Genomic DNA, 18,273 nt, shown 5'->3' on the forward strand with positions numbered 1-18,273 from the left:
AACCATTCAACCCAATCATCTGACATAGAAATGAATTTGGAAAATTTTAGGAAGCCATTCTAGGACACACGCAAATGATGAAGTCCAAAAAGAAACAAAATTTAGGAAAAAAGAGTGATTTGCGCTTTGTTGATTACTACTATAGATCTACTTTAGTTCAGTACAGAAAAACCGAAGAGAATGACGGCGTGCACTGTGTGCCTGATACCAACACAGAAACTTACAATACTAGACCTATACTAATGCCTCAGTTATTCAATAACAAATATAACACAAATAAACCCTAAAATGCATATACATTTACAAAAATTCGAAATAAATCAATAATAAATACAAATATAATAAAAATAAATCCTAAATTATAATTATATTTATTAAAATTCGAATAAATTAATAATAATTAAAAAAAAAATACCTGCCGATGTGCGGATCGGAGAAGCTGTCGCGGACGGTGGCGGAAGCAGTTGGAGCCGGCGATGTGCGGAGAAGCTGTCGCGGACGGTGGTGGAAGCAGTCGGAGGAGAAGAAAGCAGGCGGTGGGAGGACGTCGGCGATGTGGACTGTGGCGGCGGGGAAGGACTGTCGCGGCGGCGTCGACGTATGAGGGTGGACGACGTCAGCGTGAAGGTCGGCGGCGAGAAGCGGTGGGTGGAGGACGGTGGCGGTCTGAGACGGTGAGGCCTGCGGTGGGAAGAAGTGCGGTGGGGTGGGGAGGAGATGGATGGAAGAGAGCGGTCGTGGTATGGCGTCAATCGATCTGGGTAGACGGTCTCAGATCTGATGTTATAAAAAACTTTATAACGTCGGCTAAATTAAGTAGCCGACGTTATAAAGTAAAAAAAAAATTAAAAATTAAAAACAATACGACGTCGGCTAGATAGTTAGCCGACGTCGTATCATATTTATTTATTTTTATTATTATTATTTTTAATATATAACGTCGGCTAAACTGAGTTAGCCGACGTTATATATAAATTATTTAAAAAAAAAAAAAATATATATATATATATATATATATATATATATATATAACCTACGACGACGGCTGTATTAATAGCCGACGTCGTAGGTTATATATTTCTTTTGTATTATTATTTTTTATTTATAACGTCGGCTATGTTATAAACTTAATAATTAAAAAAAAAATTAAATGTTTTTAACGTCGGCTATGTATATAGCCGACGTTAAAGAGCCGACGTTGTATGTGAATTCTGTAGTAGTGCCTCATGCTATTTTCATTCCATCTATTCATTTACATTGTAACTATAGCTGTTAAAACGGACCAACCCAACAAGTTAGGTCAGTTTAACACAGTTTTTAGGCGGGTTGGGTTGGAGATTTCTCCAACTCGGCCCATTTTAGCTCATGGGGTATCCGAGTTATACGGGTTGACCCATGTAACCCACGGACCAACTCGTATGATCCGCGACCCCACCCCCACCCCACCCCAAGTTTTTCTTGTTTTAAAATAATTTTTAGTTTTAATATGCTTAGTATTAGAATTTTAAAATATTATTGTTCCGAACAAGAATCAATTCAAACTTATAACATCTCAATTAATAACAACATAATAAGACCAACTATTCATTTCCAAGAAACTAGAAATCTTAAAGTTTGAGAAAAATTGAATTATGTTTTGATTAGTTCATGATTTTTTTTTTTTTTCAAAGGAACTTGAATTCCTCAAATATGAGAAAAATAATTTCTTTGGTCATCTTAGATATCTTTTTCTTTCTATGGCATTTGGAACATATTTCAACTAAGTTTGGCCAAACCTGGGAATGCGGTTGATTCGAAGGGATTCATCCATCCTTAACCAAAGGTCAATAGTTCGATTCTTGATTATGGGTATACAGTAATCTTAAATCTCGATCAACGACGATCTAGTCACTTTGACCAAAGTAAACTACCCTTATATGACACATGGTGAATGAAAGGCAACGATACTATACCGTTGGTCTAGGTAGTGTCTATGGATGGCAACGGTAGTTACGGTACTACTCAACAAGTCCACTGAACTTGTTAGGCAACTCGTGACATAATAAGATGAATTTTAATGAGTATAATATAAAAATATTGTAATTTATAAATTACTATTACTTTTATTACCATTATTATTATTACGGTCAACTAAAATTTGTACGGTTAAAATGGCTGTTGTTTTCATTTCATTCCATTTTCCTCCACTACCAAACCGCTTGTTTATTCCAAGTTGAAATGCATTCATATACAAGCAAATCTCTCTTCGCATTCCATTATATTTTGCATATAGTCCAAGGTTAAATCACAAGAATATTAATATAATTTTAGCTATTATATTGATGCAGTACGAAGAAAAAGTGGTTTTAATTAATATTCATGAAGTCTCAAGTGGTAAGCGCCCAAAAAATCAGTAAACTGTCAATGCTATGGAAGTACTAAAGTTTCCACAAAACACAACGGAGAAGTCCACTCAGCGGCACATACAAATAGCGTAGCACGTAGGGAGTAGCACATAGTGAATATTTTATTCAACTATTTCAATTCTTCAATTGTGGCGGCGATTAAGTTGTGGAATAATATTAAGAATTTATTCGATTTTGAATTTTGATACATCAATTATATTATTTAATTATGGAGTAATGTATAATTGAGTTTTTTTTTTTTTTTTTTTTTTTAGTATAAAGGTAGAGTTTAAAATTGACCAAATATAATACGGAGTATATAATTTTTTCTATTGATAATTTTAGAAGTGTATTCGAACTTTTAGATGGAGTTTAAAAATCATGGGATATTTCGTTTATATTTGCGATAGTACTCGATTCATATTTGCGAAGAGTTTTTAAAAGCCACGTTCTTAATACTCTTTCATATGAAAATTTTTCTGTAGACCACTTTTTCTTAAATATAAGTAGTTAAAATATATTGAAATTCATATTCAAAAGCCCATAATCCCATACGAACTGCTAAATTTACATACTTCTCTCTATTGGCTATTTTCTTTTTGTCTATCAACTTTGTCTCTTTGTCTAAACTTTACAAACGTACCCTATGGTCTTTTTCTTCATGCCAAAACTCTATAAATTTTAATTCTATAAACTTGTTTTCCTTACGTAAATTCTACGGATTATTTTTTTTTTCTCATTATTATTTTAAACTTCCGAGCAAATACAAATAGGGCGGGGGAAAACCCTTTCTCTCATGTTAGCCTAAAAATAGATTTGATTTTTTAATACTGTATATTGCAATTTTTTAATAATATTATATGACTTTGTGAAAGTGATGTATTGTCTAAATTTATAATACACTGTTTTTGTGACAGCCAAATTTTGATTTTTTTTCTTTAAAATACCAATTGCAACACAAATTTATTAAAATCTATAAAAATATATCACAAAAGTTTTTTTTTTTTAAAATAAAATTATAATATAAATAATAAATATTAATTTAAGTCAATAAATATTGTAAGGCTCTATTCAATTTAGCATTTTAATGATTTCACTTTTTAAAATAAAAAAGGTCTATAAAAGTCACTAGCTATAAGTTTATAAATGTTTGTGATATACTCGCATGGGCAGCTCAACTAGTCATAGAGGTGAAACTTTGGAACAATGATCAGGGATCGAGTCTCACCAGCGGTAGTGTGGGAGCTACCTCTCAAAGTGAGGGGGGTTACGTTCCTTGTGCGTAGTGAGCAAATGTCTAGTCTCTGTGGTTCATGTTAAGTTGAGTTACCATGATTTACATCCTCCCAAATGCTATGTTGGGTGGGAGTGTGGGGGGCCCTTAGGGTTGGGGTTCAACCTTTGGAAGAATAACCATGATTTACATCCTCCCAAATGTTCTGTCGGGCCATAGTGTGGGAGGCCCTTAGGGTTGGGGTTCAACCTTTGGAAGAATAAATGTTTGTGATATAAGACTTTATAAACTGCTACAAGATTTACAATAAACTGATTCTATTAGGACTCTATCTATGTATTTGAGTCTAATTATGATTCTCAATCCTACTCTTGCTATTAATCACTGTTAATACAATTCATTACATTTCTCATCTGGTATCAGCTAGCTAGGGTTTCTATCCAATGGTCGACGGATCTGTCAATTCATCTGAACGAACCGTTTCTGATGCCCCTCTCTCATCGATTACTTCAACCGTAACCACCTTCTCCACGGCTCATCACTTCATCATCGTCAAATTGACTCATCGGAACTTCTTATTTTGGAGGGCTCAAGTTGTTCTTTTTCTCAACAGACATGATCTAATGGGTTTCATCGACGGAACCAATCCTTGCCCGCCGGTCACGATCTCGTCCGTCGAAGAGGGAGTGCTTCCTCTGCCGAATCCTGCTTATCATCCATGGGTTCGTCAGGATCACACACTTTTCTCTATGCTCATGTCATCGATGTCTGATGAAGTTATGTCCTTGGCTATCGGACATCACACTAGCCGTGCACTGTGGACTGCCTTTACCTCTGCACTTGCCTCTACGTTTCGGTCTCGCTCGTCGAACCTTTTCGGGCAACTTCAGACGTTGAAACAAGGTGCTGCTTCCGTCACTGATTATATCGGCCGGGCACAGGTTCTCATAGAGGATCTAACTCTCGCCGGTCGGCACCTTTCGCCTGAAGATCAAAACCTTTACGTATTTCGAGGTTTGCGGCCTGAATTTTGGGTTCTTGTATCTTCTCTCAATGTCCGAGGAACACTGGTGACCCTTCATGAACTCTCGGACCTCCTCAGTACCGAGGAGTTCATTGTCGGCAGTGGAGGACCGTCGCCGGCAGCTTTATCCGTCCAGACAACCGGGCAGTAGCAGCGCGACAGAGGTGGCCAGTCGCGCAGTGGCGGACGTGGCTCCGGGCCGTCCAGCTGGCAATCCGGGCAGTCTCGTAGCAGTAGTGGCGGCCTTCGCGGGAATGGCGGTGGTCGTGGTCGTGGTGCTAGGAACGACAATCGCCAACAGAAGTGTCAAATTTGTGGAAACTTCGGGCACACGGCACATACGTGTTACAAACGGTATGAAAAGGAACCACAGGCTAATATGGCTTATCAGGGAGCTCCTTCAGATTCTTCACCGCACTCTCATACTTGGTTCCCAAACACGGGTGCAACGAATCATGCGACTCTGGATATAACGACACTCTCTATCTCGGACAAATATAATGGTAATGACACACTCCGTGTCGGTGATGGTATAGGTTTGCCTATTAGTCATATTGGTCATGCATCTTTTCATACCCCCTCTAGGTCGTTTCATTTGTCTAATATACTTCATGTTCCCACTTTATCTACCTCTTTATTATCGGTTCAAAAATTTGCAGCTAATAATAAAGTATTCTTTGAGTTTCACCTATCCTTTTTTGTCGTGAAGGACATCAACACCAAGGAGATTCTTCTTCGGGGCAATAGTTCTGGTGAGTTATACACACTACCAGTTCCTAGTTCATCACCTTTCGCGTTTCTTTCAGCTTGTGCATCTCCTTCTGTCTGGCATGATCGTTTGGGCCATCCACACTATCGTGTCTTTAGTCGTGTTCTTCCCTTTTGTTTGGTTAGTGTGTCTAATAGTGTTATTCGTTGTAGTTCTAGTCTATGTAATGCGTGTCAAATGGGTAAATCTGCTCTTTTTCCATTACCACATATTGATACTTCTAGTTCCAACATTTTTGATTTAGTCTATACTGATATTTGGGGTCCATCGCCTCTCTTATCTTCTGATGGTTATATATACTTTGTTCTTCTTTGTTGATGATTTCTCTAGGTTTACTTGGTATTTTCCCATGAAACAGAAATCTGATCTCTATGATATCTTTGAGAAATTTCATGTTCTTGTTGAAAGACTCTTTAATCGTAAAATCAAATCTATCCAATCTGATTGAGGTGCCGAGTACAAAAAGTTGCATTCCTCTCTCACAAAATTAGGGATCTATCATAGACAGTCCTGTGCCTATACTCACGAACAAAATGGCCGTGTAGAGCGAAAACATAGACATATTGTCGAAACCGGTCTCACTCTCATGGCTCGTGCATTTGTTCCATCTAGGTTTTGAGATTTTGCATTTGAAACTACGGTTTGTTTAATTAACAGAATGCCATATGCTATTTTAAATAACTCTAGTCCTCATTCTCTATTGCCTAAATCTTCTCCTTCACATTCTTTTCTTCGTGTCTTTGGTTGTCTGTGTTATCGTCATCTTCGTCCCTATAATCATCACAAAATATCCTATAGGTCCTCTCCATGTGTCTTTCTTGGTTATCCTGAGTCTTTTAGGTGGTATAGATGTATGGACTTACAGACTAATATGGTGTTCGTGTGCAGGCATGTCATATTTGATGAAGTTGTTTTTCCATTTGCTACTAAAATTTCTGTGTAGAAAATTTCAGATTCCCATGATAAGCCGTGGGTTGCATCTATTCTTCATCCCGTGGTGACCACTCACGCTACTCATACTCAGTCCGAACCAGCACAGCCAACTGCACCGGTTCGGACCGAACAAGCGTTGCCGGCAGCGCCTGAACAGACCAGCACTGCACTGCCAGCAGCGCCTATTGAAGTCGAGACAGCGCAACAAGCTGTCTCGGTGGCTGCTCGTCCGCACGGGCGCCCACGAGGCCGGTCGACTTGGCCGAATGTCCGCACCCATGACATGGAAACACGAAGCCGATCTCGCGCACCTCCTATGGTTTTGACAGCTCAGGTTTGCACCACCGATCGCACTTGTTACACACAGGCTGTCAAACACTTGGAATGACGCCAGGCCATGGATGAGGAATTTAATGCTTTATTGTAGAAACAGACGTGGTGTCTGGTTCCGTCTAAACCTGATCAAAATGTGATTGGATGTAAATGGGTTTTTCAAACCAAGAGAAAAGCGGATGGTTCAATTGAGAGATAGAAAGCCAGGTTGGTAGCAAAGGGGTTTAATCAAGTTCCTGGTCAAAACTTTTTTGACACGTTCAGTCCAGTTGTAAAAACAACCACAGTCAGGTTGCTTCTTTCTTTAGCTATATCTTCTGGTTGGACTATGAGACAACTAGATGTTCATAATGCTTTTCTTAATGGTAATTTGACTGAAACCGTTTACATGCGGCAACCACATGGATATATTGATGTTCAATTTCCTAATCATGTCTGCTTGTTGAAGAGATCATTGTATGGGTTGAAACAGGCCCCAAGAGCTTGGTTTAACCGTCTTCATAAATTTTTATTATTTGTTGGATTCCAGGTATCGAAAACAGATGTGTCACTATTTTATTACTCCCAGAATTCTACTTATGTTTATCTTCTTGTCCATGTTGATGACATTCTGGTGATGGACAGTGATCCAGATCTTGTGAGTTATTTATTGTCAAAATTATCTACTACTTCCAAGATTAGGGATCTTGGTGAACCAGGTTTCTTTCTTGGCATTGAAACCATTAAATGTAGTCATGGAATTCTTTTATCTCAACAACGGTATATGCTGGATGTTTTGAAACGTACTGGTATGACTGATTACAAACCTCTATTGTAACAACCCAAAATTTCATTTTATAAATCCGGTATTAAGAAATTTCAAAACAGCCATTTTCACTCCACTAAAATTTTTTGAGAAAAATTGGTGTTTGAATAAATTATTTTCGTCACATTTCGACACCAAAATGGATTTTATTCGAAAATTCCTAAGTTTTCGGGTGCTTCGCGTACCAAGATTTAAATCGAGAAATTTATCTGAGTGAGATCGGGAGAATTCAAAAAGATTTTAAACAAGTGTTCACCCAAATAGCTTTTTGAGAAAATTCATTTTCAACCCCAAAGTATTTAAAGTTAGCATTTCTAGTCTATGATCCATGTTGCAAGGTGGACCAAAAAAGAGCATTTCCCTTGTCTGATCTATGCTACTAGAACTACCCCAAAAACTACAATTTTGCCCTCCACCAATCATGAGAGAATCTCCTAGGGTTTTGCACCCTATAAAACCACACATTTTCCTCATTGAATCCCTGATCTCATTCCCTTGCCTCTCCCAATCCTTGTCTGCTAGAAAGAAGAAGCCTACACAGTAAGTTCCACTCTTCACCATTCATCTCCTCTCTTCCTTTTGATGCCTTCTTTGTCTATAATCTTTGAGTTCTCTTAGGCTTAGTTTGTTGTTGTTGTTGGGGTGTTTAGGCGGTAAAGGAAGTGGTGGTGGAAGTCGAGTGGAGAGGAGGCTGAGATCCAAGCTAGAAGAAGAGGCTACAAGAGGTATAACCCCATGGATTCCTTATTGAAATTTTGGCTTTGTGAAGCCTTAGTATTGAGTATAAATTAGTATAAACTATGAGATTTTGTTGTGTTTATGCTTAGAAGTGATCTTGTAATTGTTTGTGAGTTGTTGAGATGGTTTTGGACTTGTTTGGTTGAGTTTTTGCAGATGATAAAACCATCTGGGCACAGTGTGCACCAGATCAGACTCACAGCCCTAGCCGTGGCCCATCAGGAGGGCCGCCGGCTAGAGCCGTAGATGCACGGGACTAGGGGCACGGCCCTAGAGGAGGACTGCCGCCTAGTCTCGGTGGAGTAGCGGGGTACATGGGGCGGACCATGAGGAGTCCTGCCCCAGGTCCCTGACTTTGATTCTGAGAAGAATCTGTGCAGTGGCCGGGCCCTTGTGGCTCAGCTACGTGTCATTTCGGACTGAGTGTTACGGGCCCTTGTGGCTCGGCTCTTCGGGACCGTCTCAACACACGTCTTGGCTTTGATTTTGTTAAATTCGGATTAAAAACGAGTATGTTATGAAGGAATTTGTGAAGAATTGCTACACAGAGTATATATTTGCTAAGTTACTGTGTATGAAGAATTATTTGACTATGTGCTCTGATGGTGTTTTTTTTTTTTTTTTCTTGTTTTTTTTTTAAGTAAGAAGCATGATCATTTGAGAATATGATTTATTATGAAAGCATGACTAGATTGAGATTTTTGAGCAATGAGTAATGAAGCATATTTTGTTGATAGAATGTATAGAACTTGTTATGTTGCAAATCGAGCATGACATTATAGTCTTAAGTGTTTCATGTTATTTTATACATGGTTAGAAGCATGTTATAGGGAATTTTGACATTTCACATGTGTCATATTTCAAAAGTGCATAAGGGGCCAACGTGAGCCCAAGAATACTTTCAAAATCCATAAGCATGTGGTATATCATTCTTTGGTGCATTGAGAAGTAGTAGAATTGTTACATGCATGAGAGATATATTTATGTATTATCAATATCGTTGAGGTTTTGGAGGATACCGTTTGGACTATGTCCTCTCGGGAGATATTTATGGATATTGCGGTCCCAGTATATGTAACACGGCGTATTCCCACGTTACGAGGTTGGAAAATTCCCACCAGGCTTGGAATCCTAGTTAGGGGGTGTGCACACTAATAGTTCGATACTTGATTCAACAGAGATAGAACCACAAGATTGGTTCCGTAGACGGTAGGAGATATTGGGTTGGATTTATGTCGTTCCCGATGGGGTAATTCACGCATCAGTGAAACCCTAAGCCGTCTACGAGTAATAGAAAGAAGTGAGTCAAAAGAGACTCAAGAAGAGAGTCAAAAGAGACTCAAGAAAGAGAGTCAAAAGAGACTCAAGAGAAATAAACAGAGTCAAAAGACACTCAAGAGAAAGAAAGAGAGTCGAGAGAGACTCAAGAAAGTAAGAAAGAGACCTCCACAGAAAATACTCTATTTCATAAAGAGTGTATGAGTATTTATATATATATATATATATATATATATATATATATATATATATATATATATATATATATATATATATATATATATATCATTGCACGAGATTGCATAAGAGCATGAGTATATTGTTGCACGAGATTGCATATGAGTATGTTTATAGTATTGCACGAGATTGCATAAGAGCATGAGTGTAACACCCCAGATTTTCAAGACATTTTAAGCTTATATAATAAAGGTAATATCTCATTACATCCCAAAGTATATCATAAGTGTACGGGGTGCTATGCCACACCTGGGCTCCAGGTGCACAGGCTGTCTAACTAATATCCATTGAAACACAATGCATAATATGGCACGCAGGCCGAAAGGGAAACTACTCTACTTCTACGCTCCAGTTCTAGCGCGCTCCAGTGCTCTAGTCCTCTGTGCCTGAAAGCCAAATATATCTGTTCAGCGAGAGATGCTGGTAACCCACTCCAACGCGTTGAAATACAATACATATAGAGATATATATAGATATACGAAAACCATTTTGAGCATGAAGATATATCCTACGAACTCTAGCTTTAAAACCGGGAATGACTCGACAGGTAAGGCCAGACACAAGCAACAGTTATAACGAGCATATGCAGTTCACAACAGATAAGGCAGATAAAGCAAAGCATAAACAATGATCATAACCCAACATGAACAATCCCCAATATAAATCCCATAGTCACATCCCCCAAGACACTCGTAATCACAACTCGTCCATGTCACAGCACATAACACACTTTGTTAGCGCCACAGGACCAATCGCATGCCCATACATGAGGGTCAGCGCATATAGCTCTGACACGGCCCCGCAGCACCCTGCCCCGTATCGCAACACGGAGGGGTCGATCACAACCGACCGATGAACCGCAGCTCATCATAGTGTTTGATCGCAACCAAACAGTGGACCGCAGCCCAAGAGAATGTCATCTGACCGCAGCCAGGAAAAAGGACGAACCGCAGCTCGTATAGAAACGTTTGATCGCAACCAAACGGTGGACCGCAGCCCAAGAGTATCAATCTGACCGCAGCCAGCTTCTGAACCGCAGCTCAGGATAACCAATCCGATCGCAACCGAATTGGGGTAACACACACATAACACATAGCAAGCACATGCAACCCACATTACACATTAGGAAGGGGGAGAAAACGTATAACAAAACCTATGCGTGATCCATCACTTACTAAGAATAGTCCTAAGGGGTTCATACTTCTTCCACCTAGGTCAACGGGATACCAATTCCACTAGCATGCAATATAATAGACTCATAAACCTACGAACGGTACCCGAAACATCAAACTAGACATAGGCACGATAAACGGAGTCCGTTGGGACACCACGGGTAACGGGGAACATTAAACGGGGAAGCCGGGGTCTCGGGTGGGACAATTTTCCAGCGGGTAGCCGGTGGGTGGGGGCCACCCGCCGGCTGCCCGCCGGATTCTACTGTTCCGGGCAGCGGGTCGCCGGCGGGCAGCTGCCCGCCCACCGGCCACCCGCTGCCGGGCGGTGTTTTACGGCCATGGGTAGGTGGCGGGTCCCCTACCCCCCACTGACTCTTTTCATCACTTTTCGCCCCGGGAACCGTTGGGGAACCCGAAACCATGCTTAGACACTTTTCAACGCAATTAACGACAACACGTAGACAATTAACGAATCAAATACAAGAAACGAACGGCACATAACCTATCATGCTTTTCTAAATATAATCAACATCCAAACATGCGATTTCCCCACCCGATAATCCAAGAATAAGATTATACGATACAACCTAGGGTTCCAATCACTTTTATATCAACAAGAATACGGTTCGTCTTCTAATTGCAAGATTCGGTAAGAATAATACATAAACATCAAGAGCATCACACAATTATCAAGAACGACACATAACCATCAAGAACTCCATATAATCATCAAGAATTCCATAATCATCAAGAATCTCCCAATATTAAGATTATCAAGATCTCTCATGGGATCATCACATCAAACATCAATAATAATCATCATATCTCGCCAATACACAATAATATGGGGGAAACCCTAAGGGGGAATCATAGCTATGAAAATAGGTTTTGTTGATACATGGGTTACCTCTTAGCCTTAATTAATTCCTTGGCTATGAAGGATTTTTCTTTAAGCTTCCTTGCTTTCTTGATTTCTCCTAAGGGGATTCTTGGAGCTCTTTTGGGGTGGTGGGGCGTTATTTTTGTGGGAAGTTCTAGGTGCCTCCTAAGTCCCCTATTTATATATTTAGGAGTCCTAATTAGGAACTAATATTATAGGCTCGCTAATTCTATTCCTTTTGGAACTAAGGATTGGGTTTAGGGGTTGGGTTTATATATGAGGGCCCATGGACTATGGTGGGCCTTTTTCCCTAATTAATCATTATGATTTATTCTTTCTCTTGGGCTATTGATTAATTAATTAAATGGTTTTAGGGGCCGTAACACGGGGTGTTACAATGAGTATTGATGGGGTGTGGACCCCGGCCCAAGAAGAACAAGCCCCAAAGATAGAGTCCGTGAATAATGGAAGAGCCCAGAGCGGTTAAGGCACGACCCAGTGGATAAAAGTTTGGACCGGTGGCAAGGCCCGACAGAGGCGTGGGCCGAGTCCAGGAGTCGGCCCAGGACCAAGTTGAGATAACGACTCGGCAAGAAGCCGTTGCTCGGCATTTACAGCAGCATTTATGGGGCTCGGCCAAGCGAGCCGTTGAGAAGCCCAAAACAGCCGTTGGCCGGCCCAGTAACGTCACCCAACGGCCCCAAAACGTAATTAGCCTTAAGTAGTCTTTTAATGTGCTTTAACTCGGTTAGAGGGGGGCCTACTATATAAAGGACCCTCCGTGAATGTTAAAGGGTCGAGTTCATGCCCAGAGAAGAGAAAGACACCATTTTCCTTACTACTATTGTTGTCATTTCTAAAGCTTTTATTGAAAGGTGAATCCACCGACCAAGGTTGTGTTGGACCTCCCTGGGCCCAAAAACCCTAAAAGCAACATTGGTGCTGTCCGTGGGGATCGAAACAAAGAGCCACGTCTGTTCTTGAGCAGGCGAGTTCACGAGAGGGACAGGGATAGTGTAAGAAAGACGAAGGCTTTGTAGCGTGTCGGAAAGACAAAGCCAAGCCGCCGACCGTAACGATGCGCCGGAAGTCGACTTGAGAGAACAGTTGAATTAGCGGAACGCCCAAAGTCAAGAAAACGAGTCAGCACCATTGAACCGGCCACCACCAATGATACCCCTCATCCCCGAACAGCTTCGAGCCATCGGACGGGCTATCATCGCTGAAAATCGGGGAATAGGAGAACAATCGGCTTCACGACCGCCGCGCCGTAATCAACAACCGCCCCAAAGGTCTGGAAAGGCAGACAAGGAGATCGGCGAGCAGAGAGCCTACCAGTGCGATCAGTTCATTCGAGGTTGGCCCGAATGCCGCGCGTCAATCAGCGAGAGGATGATTGGGTGAGAGAGAGCCCAGTCGCGCACCGGCGGATCCACAAAATTGAGGGGCCGCCCGAGAAAGAACCCGTACTAGAAGGACCAGGACTCGGGCACGACGATCCGAGCGACCTATACGCAACGATGACCGACATGCCGAATCAGAGGTCGGCGAAAAGACTGAGTCCACAGGGAACCACACTCGAAACGATGGTGATGTGGCTCACCTAGCTCGAGAATTGCAAAACCTGAGGGAGCAAGTGGAAGGTAGGACCAAGTCCCCTGGACGAACGTTGCTTACCGCCTTGCCTTTCTCCACCGAGATCATGTCTTACAAGGTACCCGGCGACTTCAAGTTCCCGGAGCAGGCCACTTTCGACGGATCCGGTGATCCGCGGGAGCACCTTCTAAGCTACCAGGCTAAGATGCAGGTTTTAGGAGTCCGAGACTCCGTCATGTGTCGCGCTTTCCTACCAACACTAAAGGACTCGGCACAGAGATGGTTGGTGGCTCTGCCCCCGGGACCAATACACAATTTCGAGGAGCTAGCCGACCGCTTCATGAGCTACTACGTGGCCAACATCAAGCCACAGAAGGATCTGACCCATCTGGGAGACGTTCACCAAGAGGAGGGCGAATCCCTCAAGGCTTACCTGGCCCGATGGCAAAAAGAGATCCAGTCTATCGAGGAAGTTGAGGACCATATCTGTAACACCCCGTGTTACGGCCCCTAAACTAATTAATTATTTAATCATTTACCCAAAAGAAAGAATTAAATTTCATTAATTAATTAGGAAGGGTCCACCATAAGCCCATGGACCCTTATCCCTAAAGCCAACCCTTAGTCCTATAGGAAATAGAATTAGCTAAATCAATACCATTTAGATATATAAATAGGGACATAGGAGGCACCTCGAACTCACACCACAATAACTTTCACCACACAAGAATTCCCAAGAATTCCCATAGGAGAAATCAAGAAAGAAGAAATCTTAAAGGAAAGATCCTTCATAACCAAGGAATTTAATTAAGGCTAAGAGGTAACCCATGTCTCAGCAAAACCTATTTTCTTTGCTATGATCTCCTTCTTTGGCTCCCTCTATATACTTGTGTCTTGATGAATTTCTTTATGATATTTGTGATATAATCTTGATTGATTGATGTGATGATTTTATGAATGATCCTGATGATCTTGATGTTAAAAAGAGGTTCTTGATATTTATGTGATGATTCTTGATAAATCTTGATGGTTCTTGATAATGAAAATAAAATATGATTTTGATGATTTGGGTGGGATTAGAGCCCTAGGTTGGAGTGGGAATTGATATTGTGATGTTCTTGATTTATATTTGGATGGGAATTTGCATGTTCGGGTGTTGTTCGTGTCTAGAAGTCATGTTAGGATTTGTTCAATATAATTCTTGCTTTCGATCCATTAAATTCCTATGTGGTGTCGTTAATTGCGTTTAAAAGTGTCTAAGCATGGTTTCGGGTTCCCCGAAGGATCCCGGGACGCGTATTTGATAAAAGAGTTAGTGGGGGGTAGGTGGGGGTAGGGGTACCCGCCACCTACCCGCTGCCCGAAAGACCACCAGGCAGCGAGCAGCCGCCGGGCAGGCATTCGCCTGCCGGCAACCCGCTGCCTAGACAATGATCTCCTGCGGGCAGCCGGCGGGTGGCCCTCCACCCACCGGCTACCCGCTGGTTTGTCACCCACCCCGGGTCTTTGGCTTCCCCGTTTGATGTTCCCCATTCCCCATGGTGTCCCAACGGACCCCGTTTGTCGTGCTTGAGTCTAGTTTGATGTTTCGGGTACCGTTCGTAGGATAAAAGAGTCTAGGATTTGCATGCTAGTTGAATCGGTAACCCGTTGGCCTAGGTGGAAGTCGTCTGAACCCCTTAGGACTATTCTTAGTATGTGAATGACCACACGTAAGCTTATTTATGCGTCTCCCCCTTCCCAATGTGCTATTATGTGTTATGTGATGCATGATTCTCGAATTTGGTTGTGATTAAATTGGCTATACAGGCAGTTGGATGGGTTGAGAACCATCCCAACTATTAACCAGGCCGGTTGCGATCGGTCAGGTGTATAAATATTATATAGGGCTGCGGTCCACTGTTTGGTTGTACATGAGCTGCGGTTCATTCTCCTGGCTGCGGTCAGTGATTCACTTCTTGGGCTACAGCCCATGGGCCTCGTATGCGGATTGTCCACCGACTGGACGCGCCAGCGGTGTGTAGGGCCACCAGCCTAAGGAAGGCCATAGCCCACCGACCGAGTGATCGGCGGTGCGTAGGGTTATGGTCGGCTGCGACCCACCGACTGAGGGTCGTAGTCTCCGAGGATCATCGCCCACCGACTAAGATCCTCAGCGGTGTGTAGGGCTTTCGCCCACCGACTAAGGTTCTCAGCGGTGTGTCGGGCTTGATTCACTACGATCCACCGACTGTGCTCATCAGCGGTGTGTAGGGTCGTAGTCCCAATAAGAGGATCACAGTCCACCGACTGAGCGCGTCAGCGGTGTGTAGGGTTGTGATCCGCCGTCAAACTATTGGCGGTCTGTACGGTTGGTTGCGATCAACCCCTTCATGCTGCGGTATGAGGTAGGGTGCTGCGGGGCCATGTTTGTGCTATACGCACTAACCGCATGTTCGGGGCATGTGATTGGTCCCGTGGCGCCACCAAAGTGTGCTTATGTGACTTTAATAATGATTTGAATGGTAATGATTTGAATGATGACTTGAATGACAAATAAATGATGATTGAATGATGATATGGATGACTTGAAAGTAAGCTGTGACCTTAGATACATGTTCTTTATGATGTTGTCTTTATATAACTGTTTATCTTGATTGAATGTGCTTACCCCTACTTGCTGAGTCTATCCCTGATTTTTAAGCTAGAGTTCCCTAAGTATATCTCTTCCTGCTTCAAAATGATTTTCGTATATATATATATATATATATATATATATATATATATATATATATATATATATATATATATATATATATATATATATATATATTTATATATCTACCTATATTGTATTTCAACGCGTTGGAGTGGGTTACCAGCATCATTCGCTGAACAGATATATTAGGCATTCAGGCACAAATGAGTAGACACCAGGAGCGCGCTAGAGATCAGGAGCATAGACTAGTTAGTTTTCCTTTCGGCCTGCGTGCCATAATTATGTACTGATATTGCTTTGAGGTTGTTTAGTTAGTTTAGCCTGTGCATCTGAGCTTTCCAGCTCAAGTGTGGCATAGCACCCCGTACTCTTATGTTAATTTTGGAATTTAATGAGAATTCGCCTTTATTATATAAGCTTTAAAAAGTTTCAAAATTTCGGGGTGTTACAAGACCGCCCTCACCTTCTTCATCGAATCTTTACGATCCGGGCAGCTGTACCGTGACCTATGGAACAACCGGCCAGCCACCTACGCGGAGTCCATACATATGGCTAACAAACGAGCCAACACGGAGCAGGCCATGAAGCACAAGCGACAGCATGATGTCGGGGGATCTGGTAATGGAAAGAGAACCCGCGCGGAAACTAGGGAGAGACGCCCGGAACCGGCTAGGCGACCTGAAACACGGCGCCCGTATGACAGGCCCAACATCCACCCTTATAGGCTGACTCCGTAGCACCCAGTGCAGAAAGTGCAAGCGGTCGCGCCTCCTCCGCCTCCCCCGACCGAAGAGCGTGCAACAAACGAGGATTCAGGTAAGGTGTCTAAATATTGTCGTTATCATAAGTCATACACCCACAACACGGAAGAATGTTATTACCTGAAGAAAATCATAGAGGGGATCTTCCAGCAAGGGACCCCGCATCCCAATCAATGTCGACGAAGATCGGCGGCCCAGGAAGACGGCGACTCTGCAGGGGCGGCCGAATGCAGTCGCGGCAAGCAGCTGGTGACCGACGAAGACGAGGCCCAGTGGCGACAAAAGCCGGTTATCAATATGATAGTCGGTGGACCAGAGGGAGGCGACTCTGCGAACACCAGAAAAGCCTGGGCTCGACAATTGTATGTGGGAACAGTGTACGGACGAGAAGGCGGCTCGAAGAAAGCCTGTCGAGAGCCTATTGTCTTCACTGACAAAGATCTACCCACAGGAGAGACACCACACCGCGATGCCCTGGTCATTGCGATGGACGTAAATGGGGCAGTCGTTCGGCGAATCCTGGTAGATACCGAGAGCAGTGTCAACGTCTTGTACCTCGAGACCTTCACCAAAATGGGACTGATACGAGAGCAGCTGATCCCAGTCAAGACGCCACTCGCCGGCTTCACGAGCGACTCTGTGGAGGCGGAGGGGTCAATTACCCTGCCATTAGAAATCGACAACTACCCTGACGTGCAGAAGCTGGACATGAAGTTCATCGTGGTCGACCTGACCTGTTCGCACAACGCAATACTCGGCCAACCAGGCTTGGAAGATTTGGGAGCATTAATCTCCATTGAGCACCTCTGCTTGAAGTTTCACACGCCGAATGTAATAAGCACGATCAGCTGTGACAAAAGAGTCGCCCGTGACTGCTACTTGCAAGCTTGCAGGGGCATGGGTAAGCGTGTGATGAAAGTCCATGAGATCACAAAATGACCTCCAAAGAAGACAATGATACCCCGCCCAGAGCCGGCCGTAGAATTGGAAGATATCGAAATCGACCCCGAACGACCAGAGAGACAAGTTCGAATTGGGATCGGCCTCCGAGATGAAGTGCGAGAGGGAGTCATAAAGGTACTTCGAGAGAACCGGCTGGTGTTTGCTTGGGGGCCGGAGGATATGCCGGGAGTTGATCGGTCTATCATTGCTCATCGGCTCGCTGTCGACCCCGACCACCGACCAGTGATCCAAAAGAAGCGATATTTAGCCAATGACAGAAGGGAATTCGTGAAGAAAGAGGTAAGCACGCTGTTTGTAACACCCCGTGTTACGAACCCTAAACCAAATTAATTAATTAATTACTCACCCTAAAAAGGGAATTAAAATCCTTTAATTAGCTAAAAGGGGGTCCACCATAGTCCATGGGCCCTTATCCCTAAAGCCAATCCCTTAGTCCTATAGGAAATAGAATTAGCAAATCCATAC

General features: G+C 42.8%; 1 protein-coding gene across 1 annotated transcript; it reads left to right on the plus strand.

Moving 5' to 3' along the window:
* The first annotated feature begins 4,061 nt into the window (after positions 1-4,061).
* On the plus strand, positions 4,062-4,793 carry LOC109184667. The gene has a single exon (XM_019334692.1). It carries the CDS (start codon positions 4,062-4,064, stop codon positions 4,791-4,793), a length of 732 nt encoding a protein of 243 aa, XP_019190237.1.
* The last annotated feature ends 13,480 nt before the right edge of the window (positions 4,794-18,273 follow it).

Source organism: Ipomoea nil, unplaced genomic scaffold (assembly GCF_001879475.1).
Source record: "Ipomoea nil cultivar Tokyo-kokei standard unplaced genomic scaffold, Asagao_1.1 scaffold1277, whole genome shotgun sequence".
NCBI lineage: Eukaryota > Viridiplantae > Streptophyta > Magnoliopsida > Solanales > Convolvulaceae > Ipomoea > Ipomoea nil.

Coding starts and splice junctions, on each gene's coding strand:
- LOC109184667 (XM_019334692.1), top strand. CDS start 4,062: ATGGTCGACGGATCTGTCAATTCATCTGAACGAACCGTTTCTGATGCC.